Below are 22,433 nucleotides of genomic sequence, written 5' to 3'. Positions count from 1 at the left end.
TTCCTATGAGACCCTGTAGAATTTGTACTGCCTATGGGAAAATGAGTTAATCTAGATACTTATGTAAATTTTGTTTGATCCCTCTTCATAGAGGAAAATGTTTTTACTCAGTACCATATGTTATAAAAGTACTAGGAACTTTGTTTAATTAGTTGTTCAATTGTCTTTGTAAATAAAAATGTTATAGCTACTGAAAAACAACACCTAAAGTGCATTATGATCTGTAATTATGATGATTTAAATAATGTGCAGTTTGCCCCAAAACGTGCTGTTCCAGGCGTATGTCTTAAGAGATTTCTATGCAGTACAAAATACATTAAAGAATTCAAGGCCTCCAAACTTAGGTTTAAGTCCATATCTTTTCTCTGAGTGCATGGCATTATCCCTTGTTCCCTCAGAGAACCTGGGAAACCTTGGATCAGGTTTGGTATGCTGAAATGTGACTGCTGTAGATGATGCCATCCAAAGCTGCATTTCTAAATGGGCAGAAGTGCCATACAAGACTTCGAAGGTTTGAAATTTGATCTTACTATTTTAACAAGTTGAAATCTTAAGGTCATCCATTACAGCCAACACAGAGAATTAGAAATCTGTCTGATCACAGCCCAGACCAGACTCAACTGGGATAAAATGGGGCCAAGCAACATCTTGTGTCTGGGGACTGAGAAGGTGAAAGACCTACATGACAATTGGCTTCCACAGTACAATCTGTGTGGTAAGACACATGGAAGGACTCAACTGTCTCTGCTTGAAGCCATGAAATCTTTCATCTGTTCCTTAGCTATGTGGGACCTACCTCCCTAGGACAGCAGTACCATCTCATGCTAGCCTAATTAAAGTATCTTTTTAATGACTCAGCAATTAAGAGCACTGGCTGCTCTTCCAGAGGACCTGGGTTCAATTCCCAGCACCTACATGTCTGTAACTCCAGTTCTAGGGGACTCGATACCCTCACACAGATATGCATGCAGGCAAAACACCAATGCTATGTAAAGTAGAAAATAAATAAATAATTAAAGTATCTTTTTAAAGGAAAAGGTGCAATCATGCACAATTAACCTTTGAAAAGTGGGGATCCCACTGGGACTTGTGCCTAATGGAGGATGGGCTCGCTTTAGCAGAAAGCTGGGGTAACCTTGAGTATAAAGCGCATGCCTTTAATCCCAGTACTCAGGAGGCAGGGGCAGGTGGATCTCTGTGAGTTCAAGGTCAGCCTGGTCTACAAAAGCAAGTTCCAGGTTTTTAGCAAGAGCTACACAGAGAAACACTGTCTCAATAAACAAATAACAATAACAACAAAAAGACTGTGCTGTCTGGGAAGAGATCAACAGAACATGCAAGCAAACTTAGAAACAAAAACACTATTAATAAGACACAAGACCAGAAAAACCAGTAAGTCTAGCCTTACTGACATAGGTGCTTGGACCACTGTGGCGGCTACACGCAAATGTGTTAATGACACAAACTTTACACCTTGCACAGAATTAAATGTGGAGAGATCCTACACCTAAATGTTCATTGCCAAGTACAGAATTTCTAGAAACACTTGAGAAACTGGGGCTCTGCAAGGTGGCAAATCTGCCTTCCACAATGACATAAATAGACTGCAAGCACATGCTTTGAAACATGATGTCAACAACAAGGATATTTCCACAACTGGGCTCCAACTCCCCTGGCTCTGCCCGTGGAGTAATGTCATTCAAGTCTGCTGGTTCCTTCAAAGCCGCGGGAGTGACAGTAACAACACTGTTACAGTAACACCTTCCACAGTAAAGATGAAAAGGGCACATGCTAGCCTTGCATGATGCCATCAGCAACAAGGATGTTTCCACACAAGGGCTCCACTCCCCATGCTCTGCACAGGCGTAGTCAGCAGAGAAATGCCATTCAGAAGTCCTGTTTCCCCTTGGAGTTGCCAGCTATCTCAGGGAACCTGAGATCTCTGGCGACATTGAGGGTCCAGTCGGTTCCCACTGTCCTGCTCCCAGGACTCCTCCCTGCTCCCCTAGCCCCTCCCCGTGGGAACCCAGGCTCCTCACTCACCATGACGCAGACTCCGACCTGGCCCCACTCTCCTCACAGCTCCCTGTAGTGGGTCACAGCGCAGCACATAGAAATACACGAGTATCCTTAAGGCACAGAGCCCAAGAACCTGCAGCATGGCAGACCAGAAGTTCCACCCCCATTCTGACTGGCAGTCTATCTGGAGTCGCTGATTGGCTAGTGATGCCTGAGTGACATGGGTAGCTCCCTTAGAGACAGAGTGCTGTGGTTCCCAGCCCAGGCTTCCACTCCAGGCACAGAACTGTCCCAGAGCAGTAGAGACTGGCATGCAGCAGAACTCGCACCTGGACTGCAAAGTCGTCCCCGCACTGTACCCGCACTCAGTAGGCACCTCCTCCTGGGCACAGGGTACCTAGCAGACGGAGATCATTAAACAATGTACAGTAGTGTGATCGCCCTGCCTCACAGCTGAAGGGGAGGGAGACCAGTCCACCCAGGTCAAATATAAACCATCTGACTGATATTCACCAGGCAGGAGCAAGCAATATCAATAAGGCACACACTTCTCTCAACTGCACACTGGTAATCAAGACTGTAACACTTTCCAGGCTTCTGTGGTGGCACTGGCCTATCATGCCAGCATTTGAGAGGTGGAGGGAGGACATCAAAAGTTTAAATCTGGTCTAGAGAGCTAGTTCCAGGACAGCCAGGGCTACACAAAGAAACCCTGTCTCAAAGAACCAATAAATAAATAAACAAACAAACAAATAAATAAAATTAAATCAGCTTGGTCTGTGACACCGAACACCAACACTTAGGATCCCCAAAGGGGTGGGAGGTGACCAGGGTGACCACCTGGGATAAGATGTTAAAGATAGAAGGTTTGGGATCAGTATGTCTTGAATAAGCTGTGATGGCTCTTGTAAGCAAGTTCATTAAGGTGTACAGGGCTGATACAGTATTTGCAGGTAGAGAATGGGACAGTCAACAGAAAGATAACTTAGCAATGATGGCAAGAACACAGGATACCTCAGACTGAGCTCACAGTGCCCATGAGACTGAAAACCACAGCATCTCAGCCTGAAGAGGCTGGTTCCCTTGAGTCCAAGAGGCTGGCTCAAGCACCTGACCAGACCTTGTCAAGTCAGCTCTTGGGCAGAACACAAAAGTAGTGTTCTTAGCACTTTCATCAGGGCCTCTGAGAAAGTTTCCACAGACCTGGCTCCCAAAAGGCCCACCTACAACCTAAACAACAACAACAAAAAAAACACATGTGAAAATGTAAAAAAATACAAAAATAAAAAAAAATTAATGCATGGAAAGGTAGGGCATAGAAAGAAAGAATAGTAGAGATTGGAGATGAAATAGACACAATAGGGAATAAGAAAATATTAACAACACCAAAGGTTTATTTTATTTATTTATATATTTATTTATTTATTGGTTTTTCTCTGTGTAACAGTCCTGGCTGTCCTGGAACTTGCTCTGTAGACCAGGCTGACCTTCAACTCACAGAGACCTGCCTGCCTCTGCCTCCCAAGTGCTAGGATTAAAGGCAGGCACATGCCATAACTGATATGAATTTAGCTCTATTACTTTTAAAAAGAAGGCAGTCAAATTGCTAATCTCCAAAAAGAATTTCGAGCTGAATGTGGTAGTGCAGTCCTGGAATCCCAGCACATGGAAGGTTGAGGCAGGTGCATCCTAAGTTTAAGGCCTGGTATGGCTACAGACTGAATTAACAAAAAACTTGGGCAACTTAACCAGACCCTCCCTCAAAATAGTGTTTTGTTTAAGGCTAAGTGGACAGATCCTTGCCAAACATGGGAAGGGCTTTAGACTAAGTACCCAGTATTCTCTACCCCAAAAATAAAAATAGAGCACCTACAATGAATATATTGAAATAGGTGGATTAGAAGGGAGTGTATGACAGGAACCAGCCAGTTGTTTAAATGACTAAAGACACCTGCAACCAAGGCTGAGGACTTGTGGTCATCCTAGGAGAGAACCCATTCCTCCAACTTGTCCTCTGTCCTTCACGAGTGTGCTGTGGCATATGTGTTCATACATGTCTCATTGCCCAAAGTCAGAACTAAACAAAACCCTGAAAACAATGAGAAAAAAAAGCAGCAAACCAGCTTAGCTATGTGGTAGTTCAACCTTTGAACAAAATAGAGCTCTTTCACTACACTACCAGGATGGCAGTAGGAAGCAAAGCATTCATAGTTAACTTCCTACCAAGTTATCTCTTCACAGCTCCCTTATGTCCTGCCCACTTTCTTTTGCGTTAAACAACTAACTCTATTATTCCATGTTGGCAAAGAGAAGAAAAAGAAAGAGAGACAGAAAGCTTTGTAATAAAATGAGTAAGAATCATGAATACAGGATCTGTCAAATCAATCCCTTAAGCAGGATGCACCAAAGTCTGTCTCTGTGGTATGGACATTGTCATAGGCCTGCTCAGACAGTGCTTACACAGTATCCAGACTGAAGACTGAGTCTGTTTTATGGCCATCAGCTTATTATCGAGCTCCTTTGTGATGGGAATAGTTTATTGGGGACCCTTCTCACCTCTGAGGATCTGGGACCTCAAGAGTTCACCATACATCTGGGCAGTGACTCCCCCAGGGGCTAAGGTCCTGAAACTGCTGTCCTGTGACACTTACATATACTACCTGGATGTACGTCCAGCTGCTGGGTAGATGACAACCATCCATGGCCAACCTCCTCCTGTGCTGTTGCATAGATGTGGAGTAGGCACCAGAAGGCTTGCTTGCATGCCTTTCATCTGAGAGACCCTACTCTGCAGTCCTGAGATTCACCACCAAGCATTATCATCATTCTGCACTGTCTAGAATTTCCCATATTCTGGACTGTTAAAACTGAGGATAGGCCACCATTTCTTGACAGATCTGCAGGTAAGCCACTGAGGGTCATCGCTTGCCTGGCAGATGAAGTGATACATGATCCTTTCTCCAGTCTTTCTGTGCTCCTAGACTTTTCCTTTGACATCTGGGAACAGAAAGTAGTGAGTGGTAGAAGTACCTGTTTTTTACAACCTTATTATACATGTATATGTGCTTTGCCTGCATGTATGTCTGTCCTCCATGTCTGTGATATACCCTTGGAAGTCACCAGAAGCTTGTTGGATCCGCTGGGACTGGAATTACAGAAGGTCCATGTGGGTGCTGGGAACTGAACCCCAGTCTTCTGGAAGAACAACCAATGCGTTTAACTTCAGAGCCATCTCTCCAGCGCACATAGAAGTATGTTTTCAAACCAGCCTGCAATGAAATATTTTGGCCTAACACCCAAGTTGCTCCTGGGAATAAAAATACATTATTATGTATCTGAATAAAGGTCTGGAGAGATGTCTAACATGTTCACAGCACTGGCCATTCTTGCAGAGGACCAAATTTTAATTCTTCCCATCTACATGACATCTCAAACCCATCTGTAATTGCAGTTCCAGAGGACCTGAAACCCACTTCTAGCTTCTTCAGAGCATTCCATGCACATAGTGCAAAAACACATATAGGAAAAATACCCATCCACCTAAATAAAATTTAAGATCTTAAGAACAGAAACACAGGATAATTTCTGGATCCATGGTGCAGGGACACACACCCCAATTCATATCAAGTCCTGCCTGAGCAACAGAAGGAATTCTTGTCTCACTTTTAAAATACTTTGTTATTGTGTTTCTGTGAGTGGTGGGGGAGCATGTAAATATCACGGCTCTTGTGGCGTTCAAAAGACAACTTTGTGGAGTCTCTCCTTGCAAGTTTTAGGTGGGTTTTTAGGACTGAATTCAGTTGGTCATATGCTTCATATGCTTGCAAACAACTGTGTTCACTGAGCGATCTCCTTCGTTCAGTCTGTCCAATGTAATGCACCCTGTTTTGTTTGTTGTTAGGTTTGTTGTTGAGACAGTACCACACTATGTTTTCTTGCTGGCCTGAAACTCACCATTGGAACAGGGTGGCCCAGAACTCTGAGGAATCTGCCAGTGGCTGCCTCCAGACTGCTGGGATTAAAGGGATGCTGCTCAAAATGCTGGGCTGCCCTCCTTGAAGATGCTGTCCTACCGCTGTCAGCACCACGGCACAGCACAGTTGCTCAGCTGTGCCGTGACATGGGGGCAAAGAGCAAGTGGCTATTTGTAAGCTCAGTGTTCAGAAGCCAGTGGGCACTAAGAATGTTTCATAGCATGACATTTTGCAGAGCCATGTTGAGGTGGCCCTAGGGACTGACTTTGATGATGTTGGCCAGATCCCAAAGTCAGACCTCAGGGGATCACCAAAGAGTTGCATGGTCAGCATTTTAGCAAGATGGATCTTTGGAGGTGGAGGAGTATGGAAACTGGCTTTTCCAGAAAACATTGAGAGGCCAAGAAAATCTAAGCAACTATTCACCCCTTTTCATCTTCCAGGTTCAGAAACCAGGAACAAGGCCTACCTCTTGGCCACATGGCTGATTGGGATGGGTGCAGATATGATTTTAGGCCATGGGCCTCAGGTGCAGCCTCTGTAACCTCACCAGGGACCTGCAAAACCATGGAAACAGGCCTTGGGCAGCTCCACACATCTCATCTTGGTAGCCCAAGTCCTAAATTATGAATTATTGTCTTGAGTTTGACTGTACTTCCAAGATTGGTGAAGTGAGGTCTGTGGTAGTGGCATTAGGGATGGAGCGTCCTCTAAGACTCAACATTTCCACCCACTCAACTGCACATGGCCTTATCACTGATAATTATGAAGGAGGGGCAAACTGGGTGTAGGTGCTGTGACACATATAAACATTTCTGCAGGGGTTCCCCTTTAGCATAGTGAAGCACAAGAAGCAACATCTTGGTCCAGAGACAAGAAGCCGAGATCTGCTGGGAAGCCCCTTTAGAAGTAGGAGGGCATAAAATAGCCAGTCACCGATGGTTCAATTAAACTGGATTAAATGGAAACCTGGATGAGTAACCTCTGAAGTGGAGAACAGAGGGCAACTGCCAGAGCCTATGTCCTGCTGAATTTAACTCCTGGGGCTAGAGGAATGTAAATACATTCTGCTGTTACTACTTCTGTTTGATTAGGAAGTCTTTACCCAAACTCTTCAGGAGACTTTTAAACAATATATCAAGGTGAAATGATACATGCCTGTAATTTAAGCATCAGACTAGCATGGGCTGCACAGGGAGGTGCAGGAGATCAGGGGCCACATTAAAGGATTCTATCTCATTTTGTGAGGTGCTACAATGCGACCCAGAGCCTTGTATATGCTAGGTCAAGTGCAGTACCCTTCCCCTACATCCCCAACACTCTGGTTTCCATTGCAAGTCTTACTTGGAGGAATTTTTTTCCACAGGTTATGACATCATGCCTGATTTTTTTGTTGGGCACAAGGTTTCACTATGTAGACCTGACTGATCTGGAACCACATGCAAACACTAGGTTGAACTTACTTTGATCCTTCTGCCTCTGCCTCCTGAGAACTAGTATTACACTTGTGCACCACCACTCAGAGCTGTTTCTGTGTTGGAGAAACAGGTCTCAACTAGCCCATGCTGGCCTCAAGGTCAATAACCAACCAATGTTAGCCTTGCATTTTTTTCCCTACCAAGCTACATCCTCCAGGTAGCAACATTTCAATAGTAAACACTGAGGTTAGGCATAATGACATGCACTTTTATTATCAGCACTGGAGCGCATAACAACAGACACAGAAGAAATCCAGACTCATAAGGACATACTTTAAAAACTGTACTCAGCCAAATAGGAAATCTAAACCAAATAGATAATTTTCTCAATAGGCACCACTTGCTAAAATTAAATAAAAATTGGATAAATAACTTAAATAGACATACAACACCTAAGGAAATAGAAGCAGTCATTAAACTATCATCCCTCCCTCCCCCACACCGCCAAAGAAAAAAAACCCAGGGCCAGATGGTTTTAGTGCAGAATTCTACCAGATGTTCTAATAAGAGTTAATACTAATACTACTCAAATTATTCCACAAAATAGAAACAGAAGGAACAGCCTGGCAGTGGTGACCCACTTTAATTAATTCAAGTGGTGACCTTTAATCCCAGCACTTGGGAGGAAGAGGTGGGTGGATTTTTCTGAGTTCAAAGCCAGCCTAGTCTACAAAAGCTAGTTAATTTCATGACAGCCAGAGCTGCTGCACAGAGAAACCCATCTCTAAAAACCAACATATATTATTTTTCTTTTTATTTGTAACATAAAAAATCATATTATTAAATTATATTATCATAAATTATATATATATATATATAGAAACAAAAAAAGGAATATTGCCAAATTCATTTTAGGAGGACACAGCTTGAAACCCAAAGCACATAAAGACCCAACAAAGAAAGTTATAAACCAACTTCCCTTATGAACATAGATGCAAAACTTGTCAATAAAATACTCACAAACCAAATCCAAGAACACATCAAAAAGATTATCCACCCATGATCAAGTAGGCTTCATCCCAATGCAGAAATGATCAACTTACAAAAATTAAGGAAAGTAACCACCATGTAAACAAACCGAAAGAAAAGAAATACAAGATCATCTCATAAGATTCAGAAAAGTCCTTTGACAAAAATCGAACACCCCTTCATGACAAAAGTCCTGCAGAGATAAGGGATACAGGTAACATACCTAAACAAAATAAGGGCAATTTCCAGCAAGCATACAGTCAACATAAAATTAAATGGAGAGAAACTCAGTTATTCACCTAAACTCAGGAACAAGACAAGACTGTCCACTTGCACCTTATCTGTTCAATATAGAACTTTAACTAGAGCAATAAGACAACTAAATGAGATCAAGGGGATAAAATTGGAAAGGAAGAAGCAAAAGTATTTTTACTTGCAGATGATGTGATAGAACTAGTAAGTGGCCCAAAAAATTCCACAGAGGAACTCCTATGGCTGATAAACACTTTCAGCAAAGTGGCTGGATATACAATTATCTCACAAAAATAAATAGCTCTCCTACGTACAAATGACAAAAGAGCTAAGAAAGAAAACAGGAGTGACACCTTTCAAAACTGTCTCGAATTATATAAAATACCTTGGGGTAACTCTAACCAAGCAAGTGAAAGGCTTTTATGATAAAACTTCAAGTCTTTGGGGACAGAAATTGAAGAAGACATGAGAAGTTGAAAAGATCTCCCAAGCTCATAGACTAGTAGGGCTGACATAGTAAAATTGGCAATCCTACCCAAAGCAATCTACACATTCAATGCAATCCCCATCAAAATCCCAACACAATGTTTACAGATCATGAAAGAACAATTCTCAACATCAAATGGATAAACGTCCAGGATAGCTAAAGCAATTCTGATCAATAAAGGAACTGCTGGAGGTCTCACTATTCCAGATTGTATCTTTTACCACAGAGGTATAGTAGTAAAACCACATGGTATTGACATAAAAACAGACACAATGCTCAATGAAATTGAAATGAAGGCCAAGAATAAACCCACACTCCTATAAGCACCTGAGGTTTTTTTTTTTTTTTAAGAAATAGAAATACATACTGTTCTGAAGACTAACATCTTCAACAAATAATGCTGGTCAAACTGGATGTCTGTATGTAGAAGAATGAAAAACAGATCTATACTAATCATCCTGCACAGAACTCAAGTCCACCTTTTTTAAGAGACAGTATGACCCTACCCTGTGTTAAATGTTAGCTGCTAAGTGTTGTATGCTTACACACAAGCCATAGTCAAATGCCCTGTGTCTCAATTCTCTCACCAGACTGAAGTGGGTCAACCAGGTTTGCACTTACCAACATGAGAGAGTTGCCTAATCAGAAATTTCAGTGGCTCAAGCTAACCTCCCCAAATTGTATACACACCAATTTGGTTTTCCTTCATTCATATGACATGATTTAACACATACTTGGGAAGTACACAGAAAGGCACTCACTCTGCCCAATCAAACTGGTCTTTATAACAGAGACACCTGCAGGTTGATGACTTAATCTCTAATCTAGCTATTGCCTAGCCTATTTTCCTCTACGCTATACACAATAAACTATTCCTTCTATTCTGGTCTCAATAGAGAAGCTATGTTTCATACACAAATCATTTTCCTGTTAGTATAATCTGTGACTCAAACAGGTAGTTTTACAAGTGTGGAACTACAAACGTTTAATCAAGAATTGAGGAGGTTCAGTCAGGAGGACAACAGGGTCAATGCCCTGTGGACCTAAACATCTCAGGATCAAGGCAAAGAAAGTCAACATAACAAACCTTGTCTCAAAATATTTCCTGAAACCTTGAAGGTGCAACTATTCTGGAAATAATGTGCCATCACAATGAGAAGTCATGCCACACACTTAGAGATTGAGAAAAATCTCTTCAGTAATTACAAGTCTCCAGCTCTACTTAACACACACAGAGGAGCTGGCTGGGAACAGATCTGCTAACTTGTATACACAATAGGCTTATGCATTCCACATATGCTGTCAACTTCAAGAAATGCTGGTTACCATCCCTTCTATCATGGCTTGCTCAGTTGGCTTCCTTATACAATTCAGCATCACCTGCCCAGGGCAGCACCAACCACAGTGGGATGGGCCCTATTACGTCAATGTGACTCTAGCTTCTGTCAAGCTGACCAAATCTAACCAGCATACCTACTGAGTCATATCCCAAATCCCAAAGACAGATTGTTAAGCAAACCTCAACTCTCTTAACACTTGTTTTTCAGCATATACTTGTGCGTACACACACACACACACATATATATAAAGTTTTGAAAATCAAGTTTAGGACTAGAGAGATGGCTCAGCAGTTTCCACCACTTGTTGCTCTTGTAGAAGTCCTGGGTTTGGTTCCCAACTCTAACATGGTGGCACACAATCATCCCTAAATGCTGTTGTAGGGGATCTGATGCCTCCTTCTGTCTTCTGTGGGCACAAAACACATGTGGTAAACATACACATGTGCAAGCAAATCACCCATGTGGTGATATATTGTGTATCAAATAAAGTTTGCCTGAGGATCAGAGGACAGAACCAGCCACTAGATTAAACATACAGGCCAGGCAGTGGTAGCACACATCCTTAATCCTAGCACTCAGGAGGCAGAGATCCATCTGGATCTCTGTGAGTTCAAAGCCACCCTGGACTACATGAGATTGACTCAGTCCAGGAAAGAAACAGAGCCAGGCAGTGGTGGCACACACCTTTAATCCTAGCACGTGGTAGTCACACACCTTAATCCCAGCACTTGAGATCTCATGCCTTTGCTGCAAGTATTTGGGAAGCACACACATCATTAATCCCAGCACTAGGAAGGAAGTGAAATGGCTGGGCGGAGAAAGGCATATAAGGGGAGAGGACACAAGAACTAAGGCCTTTTGGCTGAGACCCTTTCAGCTGAGGACTCAGGGGCATTCAGTCTGAGGATTCATGGAGAGAGGATCGGCTGAGGAACTGGCGAGGTGAGAAGTGGCTGTGGCTTGTTTCCTCTGATCTTTCAGCATTTACCCTAACACCTGGCTCCGGGGTTTTATTAAACCATTTAGGATTTGTACAACACACTCATACACATGAAATAAAATATTGAAAAATTAAAAACACATACCCTCATACATCTTATGTCACCATAATTAAATAAGCCAGAAATACACACAAATGTGACAAATATCTGTAGCAAAAACTATAATTTTGTAATTAAAAGAATCAAGATACTCGATCAAAGGAGAGAAATTCCATGATTGTAAGACAGGAAGACTCAGTATTATTCCAGTACGGAATTTAAGCTATAGATTCAGCAACACTCCAATAAAAAGTCTAACAATTTTTCTATCCATTACAGAAAACTGATGACAAAAGGTCATCATGAATGAAAAAAAAAATGATCAACACAATATTAGGTAAACAGCACACACTCTTGATACCATCTGACTTTAAAACTTCCCATACAACTGCAATAAGGATTGTACTATCTGGGAAAGAATTAAGAGATCAACAGATCATGAGAGCAAACTCAAATAAAAACACAATGTAGTCAAAAATTTTAACACATGAGGCCAGGAAACCCAGTAAGTCTGGCCTTGCTGACACACGTGACTGGACCACCCTGGCATCTACATGCAAATGGGTTTATGACACAGACTTTACGCCATGCACAGAATTAACTGCAGGCGAATCCTACACCTGAATGTTCAGGGCCAAGTGCAGAACTTCTAGAAGACACTAGAGAGACCACGGCTCTGCGAGTTAACAAGTCTACTTCCCAGGAGACAATGAAACTCTCACATGTGGGGCCTGAACAGTGTAGTCAGCAATAGGACATATCCACACAGTGTCTTGTCCCCTCCCCCGCTCTCCCCTCCCCGGCATCCCCGTGTTCTGCACAGCCGCAGCCGCCGCAGCCCACAGATATAAGTCATTCAGAGGCCACAGGGCCGGACAGAGAACAGGAGGGGCCTCAGGGAACCCACGGACCTCATGGGGCTCCGCGTCGGCCGCCGGTTCCTACAGCCCCGGGACCCCACCCCGGCTCCCGCGGCTCCTCCCCGCGTGGGGACGGCGACCCTTCGCTCACCATGGCGGATTCCGAGCTCTCCCGGCTCTCCTCACTGCTCCCGGCAGCGGGTCAGCGCAACTGTAACGGCGTCTCCCTCAGCCCTGGAGCCGCGGAGCGTGCAGCATGGCGGACCGGAAGTGCCCTCCCCTATCCTGAATGGTAGTAAGCTTCGGAGCCCTGATTTGCTAGTGTGGCCTGAGTGACAGGAGCAGATCCCTTAGAGACACATTACTGTGAAGGGACACAGCGTTAGGGTCCCCAGCCCTGGCTTCCACCCCAGGCTCAGAACTGCAGAGATTGTCATTGCAGCAGAACTTGAGCGTGAACAGCAAAATTGTCCTCCCACTTTCCCTGCACTCGGTAAGCTCTTCCCCTTCTTCCTCCTGTGCACAGGATGTCAGGTCTCAAACCTGGGACCAACGGCTGAGGTGCCTATTTAACAAAGAAGACACTGGCTGCCAGATTCTCCCAGCATCCCTCAGTCCCTATCTGTTATGGGGTTTGGCTGGCATACCCTACCCCCTATTCTGAACTTCCCCAGCCCAGGGTCTGGGCTGCCCTTCCCTATAATCCAAACATTTCAGTAACTTGACTTTTTTCCCCCCATCTACCCATTACCTTCCTGGCCTCTTGGTCTGTCTCTCCTCTCCCCTAGCTCCTCTTCTCACATGGATCAGGCTCATTTCCACTCTGGACTCTCCCAGATGTCCCTGCATTTCCCTACATTCTGCCTTTTATCTACAATAAACGATCTCTTCCACCATACCTAGCAGCAGCCATGTCCTTTCCTCTTATATTTCTTTTCTTTTTTATTAAGAAATTTCCTGTTCATTTTGCATACCAACCACAGATCTCCTCCGCTCCTTCCTTCCATCCTCTAGTCTTTCCTCCTATCCCAACCCCCATTCCCACCTGCTCCAAAGCAAGGCCTCCCTTAGGGAGTAAGCAGAGCCTGATACACTTAGTTGAGGCAGGTCCAAGCCCCTCCCCTGGACCAAGGCTGTGTAAGGTGTCCCACCATAGGCAGTGGGCTCTAAAAAGCCCGCTCATGCCCTAGGGATGGATCCTGATCCCATTGCCAGTGGACCCCCGTAAGCAGATCAAGCTACACAACTAACTGTCTTGCTTATGCAGAGGGCCTAGTCCAGTCCCATAGAGGCTCCACAGCTATTGGTCCACAGTTTGTGAGTTCCCATTAGTTTGGTTTGGTTGTCTGTGTACATTTCCCCATCATGATCTTAATGCCCCTTGCTCATAGAATCCCTCCTCTCTCTCTTGGAATGGACTCCTGGAGCTTGGCCTAGTGCTTGGCTGTGGATCTCTGCATCTGCTTCATCGGTTACTGGAGAAAGGCTCTATGATGACAGTTAGGGTATTCACTAATCTGATTGCTGGGGTAGGCTACTTCAGGCACCCTCTCCACTATAGCTAGTAGTCTAAGGTGGGGTCATCTTTGTGGATTTCTGGGAAATCCTAGCACCCAGTTTCTCCCTATCCCCATGGTGTCTCCCTCTATCATGGTATCTCTTTCATTGCTCTTCCATTCCATCCCTGTTCCAGCTCAATCATTCCATTCCCTTATGTTCTCTTCCACCATCCCCTACCCTCCATTGCCCCCCCCCTCATTCCCCCAGTTTACTCATGGAGATCTCAATCATTTCCTCTTCCCAGGGCTATCCATTTGTCCCACTTGGGGTTCTCCTTGTTAGCTAGCCTCTCTGGAGCTGTGGGTTGTAGTCAGGTTATCCTTTGCCTTTCATCTAGTATCCACTTATAAGTGGGTACATACCATGTTTCTCCTTCTGAGTCTGGGTTACCTCACTCAGGATAATATTTTCTAGTTTCATCCATTTGCCTGCAAATTTCATGATGTCATTGTTTTTTACTGTTAAGTAGTATTATATTGTATATATGTGCCATATTTTCTTTATCCATTATTCAGTTGAAGGGCATTTAGGTTGTTTCCAGATTCTGGCTATTACAAACAATGCTGCTATGAACATAGGTGAGCATGTGTCCACCTGGTATGATTGAGCGTTCCTTGGGTACATGAGATCTGAGTACATGAGACTCAGATCCCCAAAACATATACCCACCATCATGCAAAGTAATCTTTCTACTATGTTCTAATTTAATTTACAATTGAAACACTGTTTTCTCCCTTCCAATTATATTCTCTCTCTCTCTCTCTCTCTCTCTCTCTCTCTCTCTCTCTCTCTCTTTCTCTCTCTGTTTGTTCAGGTGAGGATTGTCAAGGCACATGCACTAATCAGAGGACACCCTATAGGAGTTCCTTCACTCTTTCCACAATATGGCTTCTGAGATGGAACTAATGTATGTAGGTTTGGTTACAAGTGTCTCTACCCATTGGACTAATACCCACTCATACCACCCATATCTAAGCATTCTACACATTTCTATCAAGAGTAGTGAGTTCTTGGAAGCTTTACGTGTGGAATGTGGTTATTGTGATATGGACTCTCATTGAATGACTTTTTTGCACACTGCATCAGACAGCCTTTTTGATATGTCAGGGTATGGCAATTGACTTGGAAATGATTGGTGACCTAACAATCTTAAGTGTGTCCTTGCTGAAATTGGTAACTCAGGAATATCTCTACCCTAGGACTCCACTATTGCCTTTATTTAAAAAGTTAAGTCCTTACTGCCAGAAATCCTAAAAGTGAAGATTTAAGCACATGAGAGAATAATTACAAGGCACAGAGCAGAAACACAGTGGCCTAGATCACATATGTGTGTTGACTTAAACACTTCTTTGGCCAGGACACATATTGAACCCATCCCATGTTACCTCTATACTCAAGTTGGTAGCCACCTTTTCTGTGTTTATTGTTCCATACTCATATGTATACATGAGCAGAATCTAATTTTGTTGTCTGTGTATATACGGTTTGAAGTCTGCCTATTGTGCTGCATTGTAAAATGTTCTAATTTAATTTACAATTGAAACACTGTTTTCATCCCTGTGAGATGTTAATTCTTCTGCCTGACAATAGTTAATAGTTATTTTGTTGATAGTTATTTATGTGGGTGGTATGACTACACAGCTTTCCTTCTTCCACATTCATGCATCTGTTTAGGCATTCATTTTCTAGAAAGCACTGTTTCTTGACAGACTTCCTCATATTATAGCTTTTACATTATCTGTGATCCTATTCTGTGTTGTTCCCTGAGATGTAGATGTGCAGGATCTCTAATGTAGATGTATTTTAGGGGACTGGTTTTCCCATGCTTTTCTGATATCTGCAGGGTGTTCAGTTGTAGTTTTTTGTGTAGGCTCTGTTTTCTCCAATGACTGGGTAATAGCTACACTCCTCTGTATGTGTAATGAGATGTAGTATGTAGTAAGAAATTATGGTTCTCTGGGAAACAGAAATATAGGATTCTATCATAAGGCCCATATGGTGATATTTTATTTGTACTAAAATGTTATTTGTATGTTAATAAATAAAGTTGCCCGGAGGTCAGAGCTATTAGCAAACCATAGGAAAGCAGGGCAGTGGTGGCATACGCTTGTAATCCCAGCACTTGGTAGGCATAGCTAGGTAAGTCTCTGTGTGATCAGGGATACAGCCAGTATTGGATACACATGCCTTTAATTTCAATACCAATCATAGAAAACCTGGAGGTCTATACAGACAGGCCGTGACGAGGCGGTCATGTGGTTGGGTTTACAACCAATGAGAAGGCAGAACAGAAAGTCTATATAAAGACTTTAACACAGGAAGTAGCTCTGGTTCAGAGAGGTAGGACCACCGCAGGAGAAAGGGTAAGGTTTTAGCTCTCTGACCTCTTGGCTTTCTTCTTTGCATTGGTTCTGTGTTTCTTATTTAATAAGACGGTTGGTTACTTCTATACTTGGTGCCCAATGTGACAAGAATCCATTAAAAACCGCTTGGCTTGGCTTGGTGGCAGGTCCATTTTCCAGCCTGGGTGACCCGGCTCCCTAGCTCAGGCCGAGGTCTGACTGACCCGCAGCTGTTGCTACTTGCTTAAAGCTGGTGCTACAAACAACTCAGGACTGCCCTGCCAAACAGGGCCCCTGCATGTAAAGCCAAGGCTTGACTCAGCTCAAGCAGCTACGCTTTCTTGCTCTGTCTCTCTCTCTCTCTCTCTCTCTCTCTCTCTCTCTCTCTCTCTCTCTCTCTCTCTCTCTCTCTCTGGATTCACACCTCAGACACAAGGTGGCTGTTTTGAAATTCCCTCAGATTCCTACTGTTCTATGCAGACTTGGTAAGTCAATCAACATATCTTTTTAAAAGAGAATTTTTTTTCTACATTAAAAAAAATGAGCTTTATGTGTACAATGGAAGAAAATTGGGCTTTGTTTGAAATTTTAGGCACTCTGACAATGGAACAACTATATGAGAAGATTAATATTGATCAATTATTCAGTTTATTACTTTTCTTATCCTCATTTTACTATTTAAAAAGATAGTCAATTTAAGTGCCAGGATAACAGTCTTAGAAAAACCTGTTAAACCTGTAAAAATGAATTATAGAGAAATTCAAATTCAGACAGAAGAAATTAACAGTGAAGTTGTTTCAAAATTGGATCATAAGGTTACAGAAAGAAAGCCTGTTTTCACACAATCACCCTTAATTTATCCGGTAGCCATACAGCAGCTATCTGGTGAAGAGAATGAACAAAATACTTGGATTCCATTTGAAATGTTAGACTTACGAAGATTTAAGGAGGCAATAGCATCTTATGGCATGCATTCCCCATATGTAAAGCAAATGTTAAACACCTGGTCAACTTGTAATAGGATTCTACCAAAGGACTGGCGGGATTTGGCACAGGCTGTTCTTGAACCCGGACAAAATCTCCAGTGGAAAATGTGGTTCAATAATGAGGCTAAAAATATAGAAAAACATTGGAGGGATAAAGGAATACAAGCCTGCCAGGATCAGCATATTGGAGAAGGCCAATATGCTTCAGTACAAACACAATGTTTATATGATGTCCAAACCCTAATTCTATGTCAAACGGCAGCCTTGAATGCATGGGACAGAGTTGAGGAACCAGGAAAAAAAACTGAGTCATTTACAAAGGTTATATAGGGCCCAAAAGAATCTTTCACAGATTTCTTACAAAGATTGACTTCAGGAGTACAGAGAATGGTCCTGAATTCAAAGGCTAGTCAGATAATAATTGAATCTTTGGTTTTTCAGAATGCAAATGCAGCTGCAAAAGAATAATCAGACCACTAAAGGCAAGATCTGCACCTTTGGGAGATTGGATTAGAGACACGGTTAATATTGAGGCTTATGACCATGATGATATTTGGGTAGGAGAAGCAATTTCAAAAGGTTTGAGAAATGTTAGATGTTTTGGATGAGGAAAGCAAGGACATTTGAAAAGGGACTGTAAACATGTCATTCCTAGAAATAATGTTTCTTCAAGGAACACTGGCAACAGAATGCCCCTTCCTTCTGGAGTATGCAGAAGGTGTGGTAAGGGAAAACACTGGACCAACAAATGTAGATCAACAAGGGACAGACAGGGTAATCCTTTGCCTCGGGCTTCAGGAAACTCCCAGAGGGGCCTCAGGCAGGCCCCCACAGTAAATCCAGTTCAAACCTTTCCTGAAGTTGTAGAGGAAACCTCTACTCAAAGCAACTAAATAACCAAATGCCTATTGGAATAAATCATGTTGGTCGGGATGATGAAACAGAGAGAATAGGAAATTCAGGAAAAAAAAAAAGAAAATTTTTTGGCAAACTTCTATTAATGAACAAAGACCCAAACTAACAATAAAAATAAATGGTGTTTTGTTGTCTGGTCTGGTAGACACAGGTGCGGACATTACCATAATTGCACCAGAATTTTGGCATCCAACTTGGCCTCTTCAGGAGGTAAACGTTCAACTGTTAGGAATTGGGACATTATCTTGAGTGAAACAGAGTGCAAGATGGCTCGATGTATAGGTCCAGAAGGACAGAAAGGAAAATTAAAACCATATATGGCTAACATAGCTATGAACCTGTGGGGTCGAGACTTGTTACAACAATGGAATACTCAGATTAACATCCCTCCAATTTCAGAAACAAATCATAAACTAGTACATGTTTCAGAGAGAAATATTAGAAGATATTATTCTAATGAGTGGTCACCAGCCATCCATGTCATACAAGAACAGGGCACAACAACTGATAATCTTCCAAAAACACCAACAGCTCTACCTTTAAAATGGTCAACAGACAAGCCTGTATGGGTTCAGCAATGGCCTTTAACAACAGAGAAACTCCAGGCTTTAGAAGAGCTGGTAGAAGAACAGTTAAATGCTCATTATATTGAAGAATCAACCAGCCCTTGGAATTCTCCTGTATTTGTTATTAAAAAGAAATCTGGTAAATGGAGAATGGTAACAGACCTTAGAGCAATTAACAAAGTAATTCAGCCAATGGGCTCTCTATAATCTGGAATCCCTTTGCCTACTCTGTTACCAAAAGGATGGCCTCTCATAGTTATTGATTTAAAAGACTGTTTCTTTTCAATACCCTTACAAGAAAAAGACAGAGAAAGATTTGCTTTCACAGTGCCTACTTATAATAATTCTCAACCAGTTAAAAGATTTCAATGGAGGGTTCTCCCACAGGGAATGTTGAATAGCCCAACTCTGTGCCAATATTTTGTACAACAGCTATTGGAAGTGGTATGTAAAAAATATCCTAAATCTATAATTTATCATTATATGGATGATATTTTATTAGCTGACTCAAATGCAGATACCTTAGAAAGAATGTTTGAAGAAATAAAGAAAATTTTGCCTTGCTGGGGATTACAAATTGCTCCAGAAAAGATACAAAGAGGTGACTCTATTAATTATTTAGGATATAAAATAGAGCTACAAAAAATTAGACCTCAAAAGGTGCAAATTAGGAGAGATCGACTACAGACTCTTATTGACTTTCAAAGATTATTTTGAGACATTTCTCATCTAAGAACTATTGTTGGGGTAAAAAATGATGAACTGAGTAATTTGTTCAAAACCTTAGAAGGTGACAAGGACTTAAATAGTCCAAGAGAATTATCACCTGAAGCTGAGAAAGAACTGGCCTTGGTAGAAAAGAAAGTACATGAAGGGCACGTAGATCGTATTGATCCAAAGCTGGATTGCATTTTGATTATTTTACCTTCTAGGCATTCTCTTACAGGAATATTAATGCAGAGGGAAGATATTGCATTGGAATGGATATTTTTACAAAATAAACCAAATAAAATATTAAAAACTTATGTGGAAAGAATCTGACTTGATTTGGAAAGGAAAATTGAGACTTCGTCAATTAACAGGAATAGACCCAGCAGAAATTGTCATACCTTTAACTAAGGAGGACATTGAAAAATTATGGATAGAAAGTGAACCTTGGCAAAAAGCTTGCAGTAATTTTTTTGGGAGAAATTTACAGCAAATATCCCAAAAGCGATAGAATTGATCTTATAAAGAGAGCTGATTGGATCTTGCCTCAAATTGTGCAGAAAAAACCCATATCTGGAGTTCGTACATTTTATACAGATGCCAACAAACAAGGAAAGGCAGGTTACAAATCAGAAAATTTAAGTAAAGTGGTTCAAAGTCCTTATAATTCAGTTCAAAAATCAGAATTGTATGCTATTCTGTTGGTATTAATGGATTTTTCAGAACCTCTCAACATAGTAACTGACTCTCAGTATGCTGAAAGAGTAGTATTACATATTGAGACTGCAGAATTTATCCCTGATGCTTCAGAATTAACTTCACTATTCATTCAATTACAAGATACAATCAGGAAAAGGAGTCATCCTTTATATATAACTCACATCCGATCCCATACTGGTCTGCCAGGCCATCTAGCACAAGGCAATGATGAGATTGATAAATTATTGATAGGAAATGTGCTGGAGGCCTCAGAATTTCATAAAAAACATCATGTCAATAGTAAAGGTTTAAAAAAGGATTTTTCCATAACCTGGCAACAAGCCAAAGAAATAGTAAAGAAATGTCCTACTTGTTCCTTCTACAATCAAACGCCAGCAGGATGTAACCCAAAGGGTACTCAGAGGAATGAAATCTGGCAGATGGACGTGTTTCACTTTGCAGAATTTGGAAAACTGAAATATGTACACCACACCATCGATACTTATTCAGGATTTCAATGGTTAACTGCTTTGAGTTCTGAAAAAGCTGATTCTGTAATCACTCATTTGCTAGAAGTTATGGCCATCATGGCTATACCTGCACAAATTAAAACTGACAATGCTCCATCATATGTCTCTGTCAGAAGAGCCATCTGATATAGGACAGAATAAAACCAAAATTAAAGGACTATTCTATTGCCACTAATCTCATAATTCTTTGATTCTATTTTGACTCTTTAAATCTTTTCTTAAGGTATAAATTTTACATCAAAATTTATAAAATTACTATATATATATATATATATATATGTATGTATATTTCAAACCTTTGTCAAGATATTGATGGTCATATAGAGTACTAACTAATCCTAAAAAGAGGCTTCATCTACCTTCCTGTACATGATTTTGGGTTTGAGTTTCTATCAGTTTTCTCCAGGTAACCAGGACAGCATCTAACAGTGACTTTGAAGTCTCCAAAAAGATGATGGGGCCCCACAATGACAATTCCATCAGGACAGTGATAATACCACTAAGCTGACAAATACCACCTGAAGATAGGTTTTGGACTACAAACTGCTAAGGACAATTGTGAGATGGCTAGCTGAGATGATCCAGGCTCACAGACTACTTGAGCAAGGACTTGAAACAAGCCTGCTTTTTTGCATTATGCAGAGACTGAGCAAAAAAAGATACAGCAACCTCTCCCAGGACTTGACAACTAACCAAAAGCTCTTCTTTTCAGGATCCCCTAAAGATGCCTTCACCCCCAGACAGCAGGAATTAATTTCAAGAACATGATGCTCACATTCCCAAGAGGGGGGGCTGTTGGTTTTTGGTCATTCAATGGGTTATGGATAATTGTCTTTGCTTAGGATGGTTGGTTACAAGTTGGTAATTGATAATAATCAGGAATAAATTTAAACAAGGAGATTAGATTCAGGATTTTTGTTTGAAAAAAGAAAAAGAAAAAAGAGGAAATAGATAATAAGTAGATTATTGAATCTACTCTGAAAAAAAATATATAGAAATGATGGATAAAGGGTAGATTATTGAACCTATTCTGAAAATAAAAAAGAGAGAATATGGATATTATAAGATAAAAAGGTAAATTATTGAATCCACTTTTAAAAGGCAACTACTAATTTTAAATATTTTACATTGGATTTGATTTTTGTATATTATATACAAATTTTGTATATTGATATAAATTTGAGATTGATTTTATTAAAACATATTATACCTATATTTCTAATCTCGTTCAAGGTATTGTACCTATACAGTTCATTTAACAATGTAATGCAAATTGCCAGTTCTTGAAAGTTATTATTACCAACTAATTTGGATATAAAGAAATGAAAGATAGTAGTTAATCATTACAATTTAACTTGTAGTCATATTAAGTATGTTTTCAAGTCAAATGGAAATATATTTTAGATAGACAGATCAACTTCAAACACTTCAGAGAGCTACAGAACTTAACATTTAAGATGTTTTAATAACATAGTTTTTTTTCTTTCTTTTTATGACAGTGAGACATGTCTGCTCCTGGCAGCACCAGTCTACTTCAGAAAAGATGATGGGCATTGAAGAAACTCCTTATGGAGTTTACTTTCATTGTGGCAATAGTTAGCCACTGGGCAAGAAAATACACTTAACTCAACTGCTGAACAGTATGCTGCCCAAAATGGACAAGCAAGACACAAAAGAAAAGACTGCTGATCATTGCCAAGACAAGGTA

The 22,433-nt window shown here is 41.3% G+C and overlaps 1 protein-coding gene, 1 long non-coding RNA gene and 1 other non-coding gene across 15 annotated transcripts in view; 2 read left to right on the top strand and 1 right to left on the bottom strand.

The window, feature by feature from the left end:
• Nucleotides 1–12,722, bottom strand: part of LOC128115864 (zinc finger protein 431-like) — a 101,402-nt gene extending 88,680 nt beyond the window's left edge. For 2 of the 11 annotated variants that reach the window (XR_008220304.1, XM_052746996.1), the window contains exon 1: nt 12,571–12,702. Coding sequence is in view for 5 of the 11 variants with exons in the window: in XM_052746996.1 (XP_052602956.1) it covers nt 12,571–12,573 (3 nt within the window). In the remaining 6 variants the exon portion in view is untranslated. Of the gene's footprint in view, nt 1–12,570 lie in introns of all 11 variants that reach the window. The other 9 variants (XR_008220302.1, XR_008220308.1, XR_008220307.1 and 6 more) reach the window with 6 other exon arrangements.
• On the top strand, nt 6,083–6,223 carry LOC128116142 (small nucleolar RNA SNORA43). Its single transcript, XR_008220398.1, has one exon. It is a non-coding gene; the product is annotated as a small nucleolar RNA SNORA43 (small nucleolar RNA).
• A 54-nt stretch (nt 12,723–12,776) lies between the features above and the next one.
• Nucleotides 12,777–22,433, top strand: part of LOC128115865 (uncharacterized) — a 56,372-nt gene continuing 46,715 nt past the window's right edge. The window contains exons 1-3 of one of the 3 annotated variants that reach the window (XR_008220310.1): nt 12,782–12,912; nt 14,794–14,886; nt 22,225–22,430. This is a non-coding gene — a long non-coding RNA (uncharacterized LOC128115865). Of the gene's footprint in view, nt 12,913–14,793; nt 14,887–22,224; nt 22,431–22,433 lie in introns of all 3 variants that reach the window. The other 2 variants (XR_008220311.1, XR_008220309.1) reach the window with 2 other exon arrangements.

This window comes from Peromyscus californicus, unplaced genomic scaffold (genome assembly GCF_007827085.1).
Source record: "Peromyscus californicus insignis strain IS unplaced genomic scaffold, ASM782708v3 Scaffold_1__1_contigs__length_55948999, whole genome shotgun sequence".
Classification (NCBI taxonomy): Eukaryota; Metazoa; Chordata; class Mammalia; order Rodentia; family Cricetidae; genus Peromyscus; species Peromyscus californicus.
This window is presented reverse-complemented; position numbering and strand designations above follow the sequence as displayed.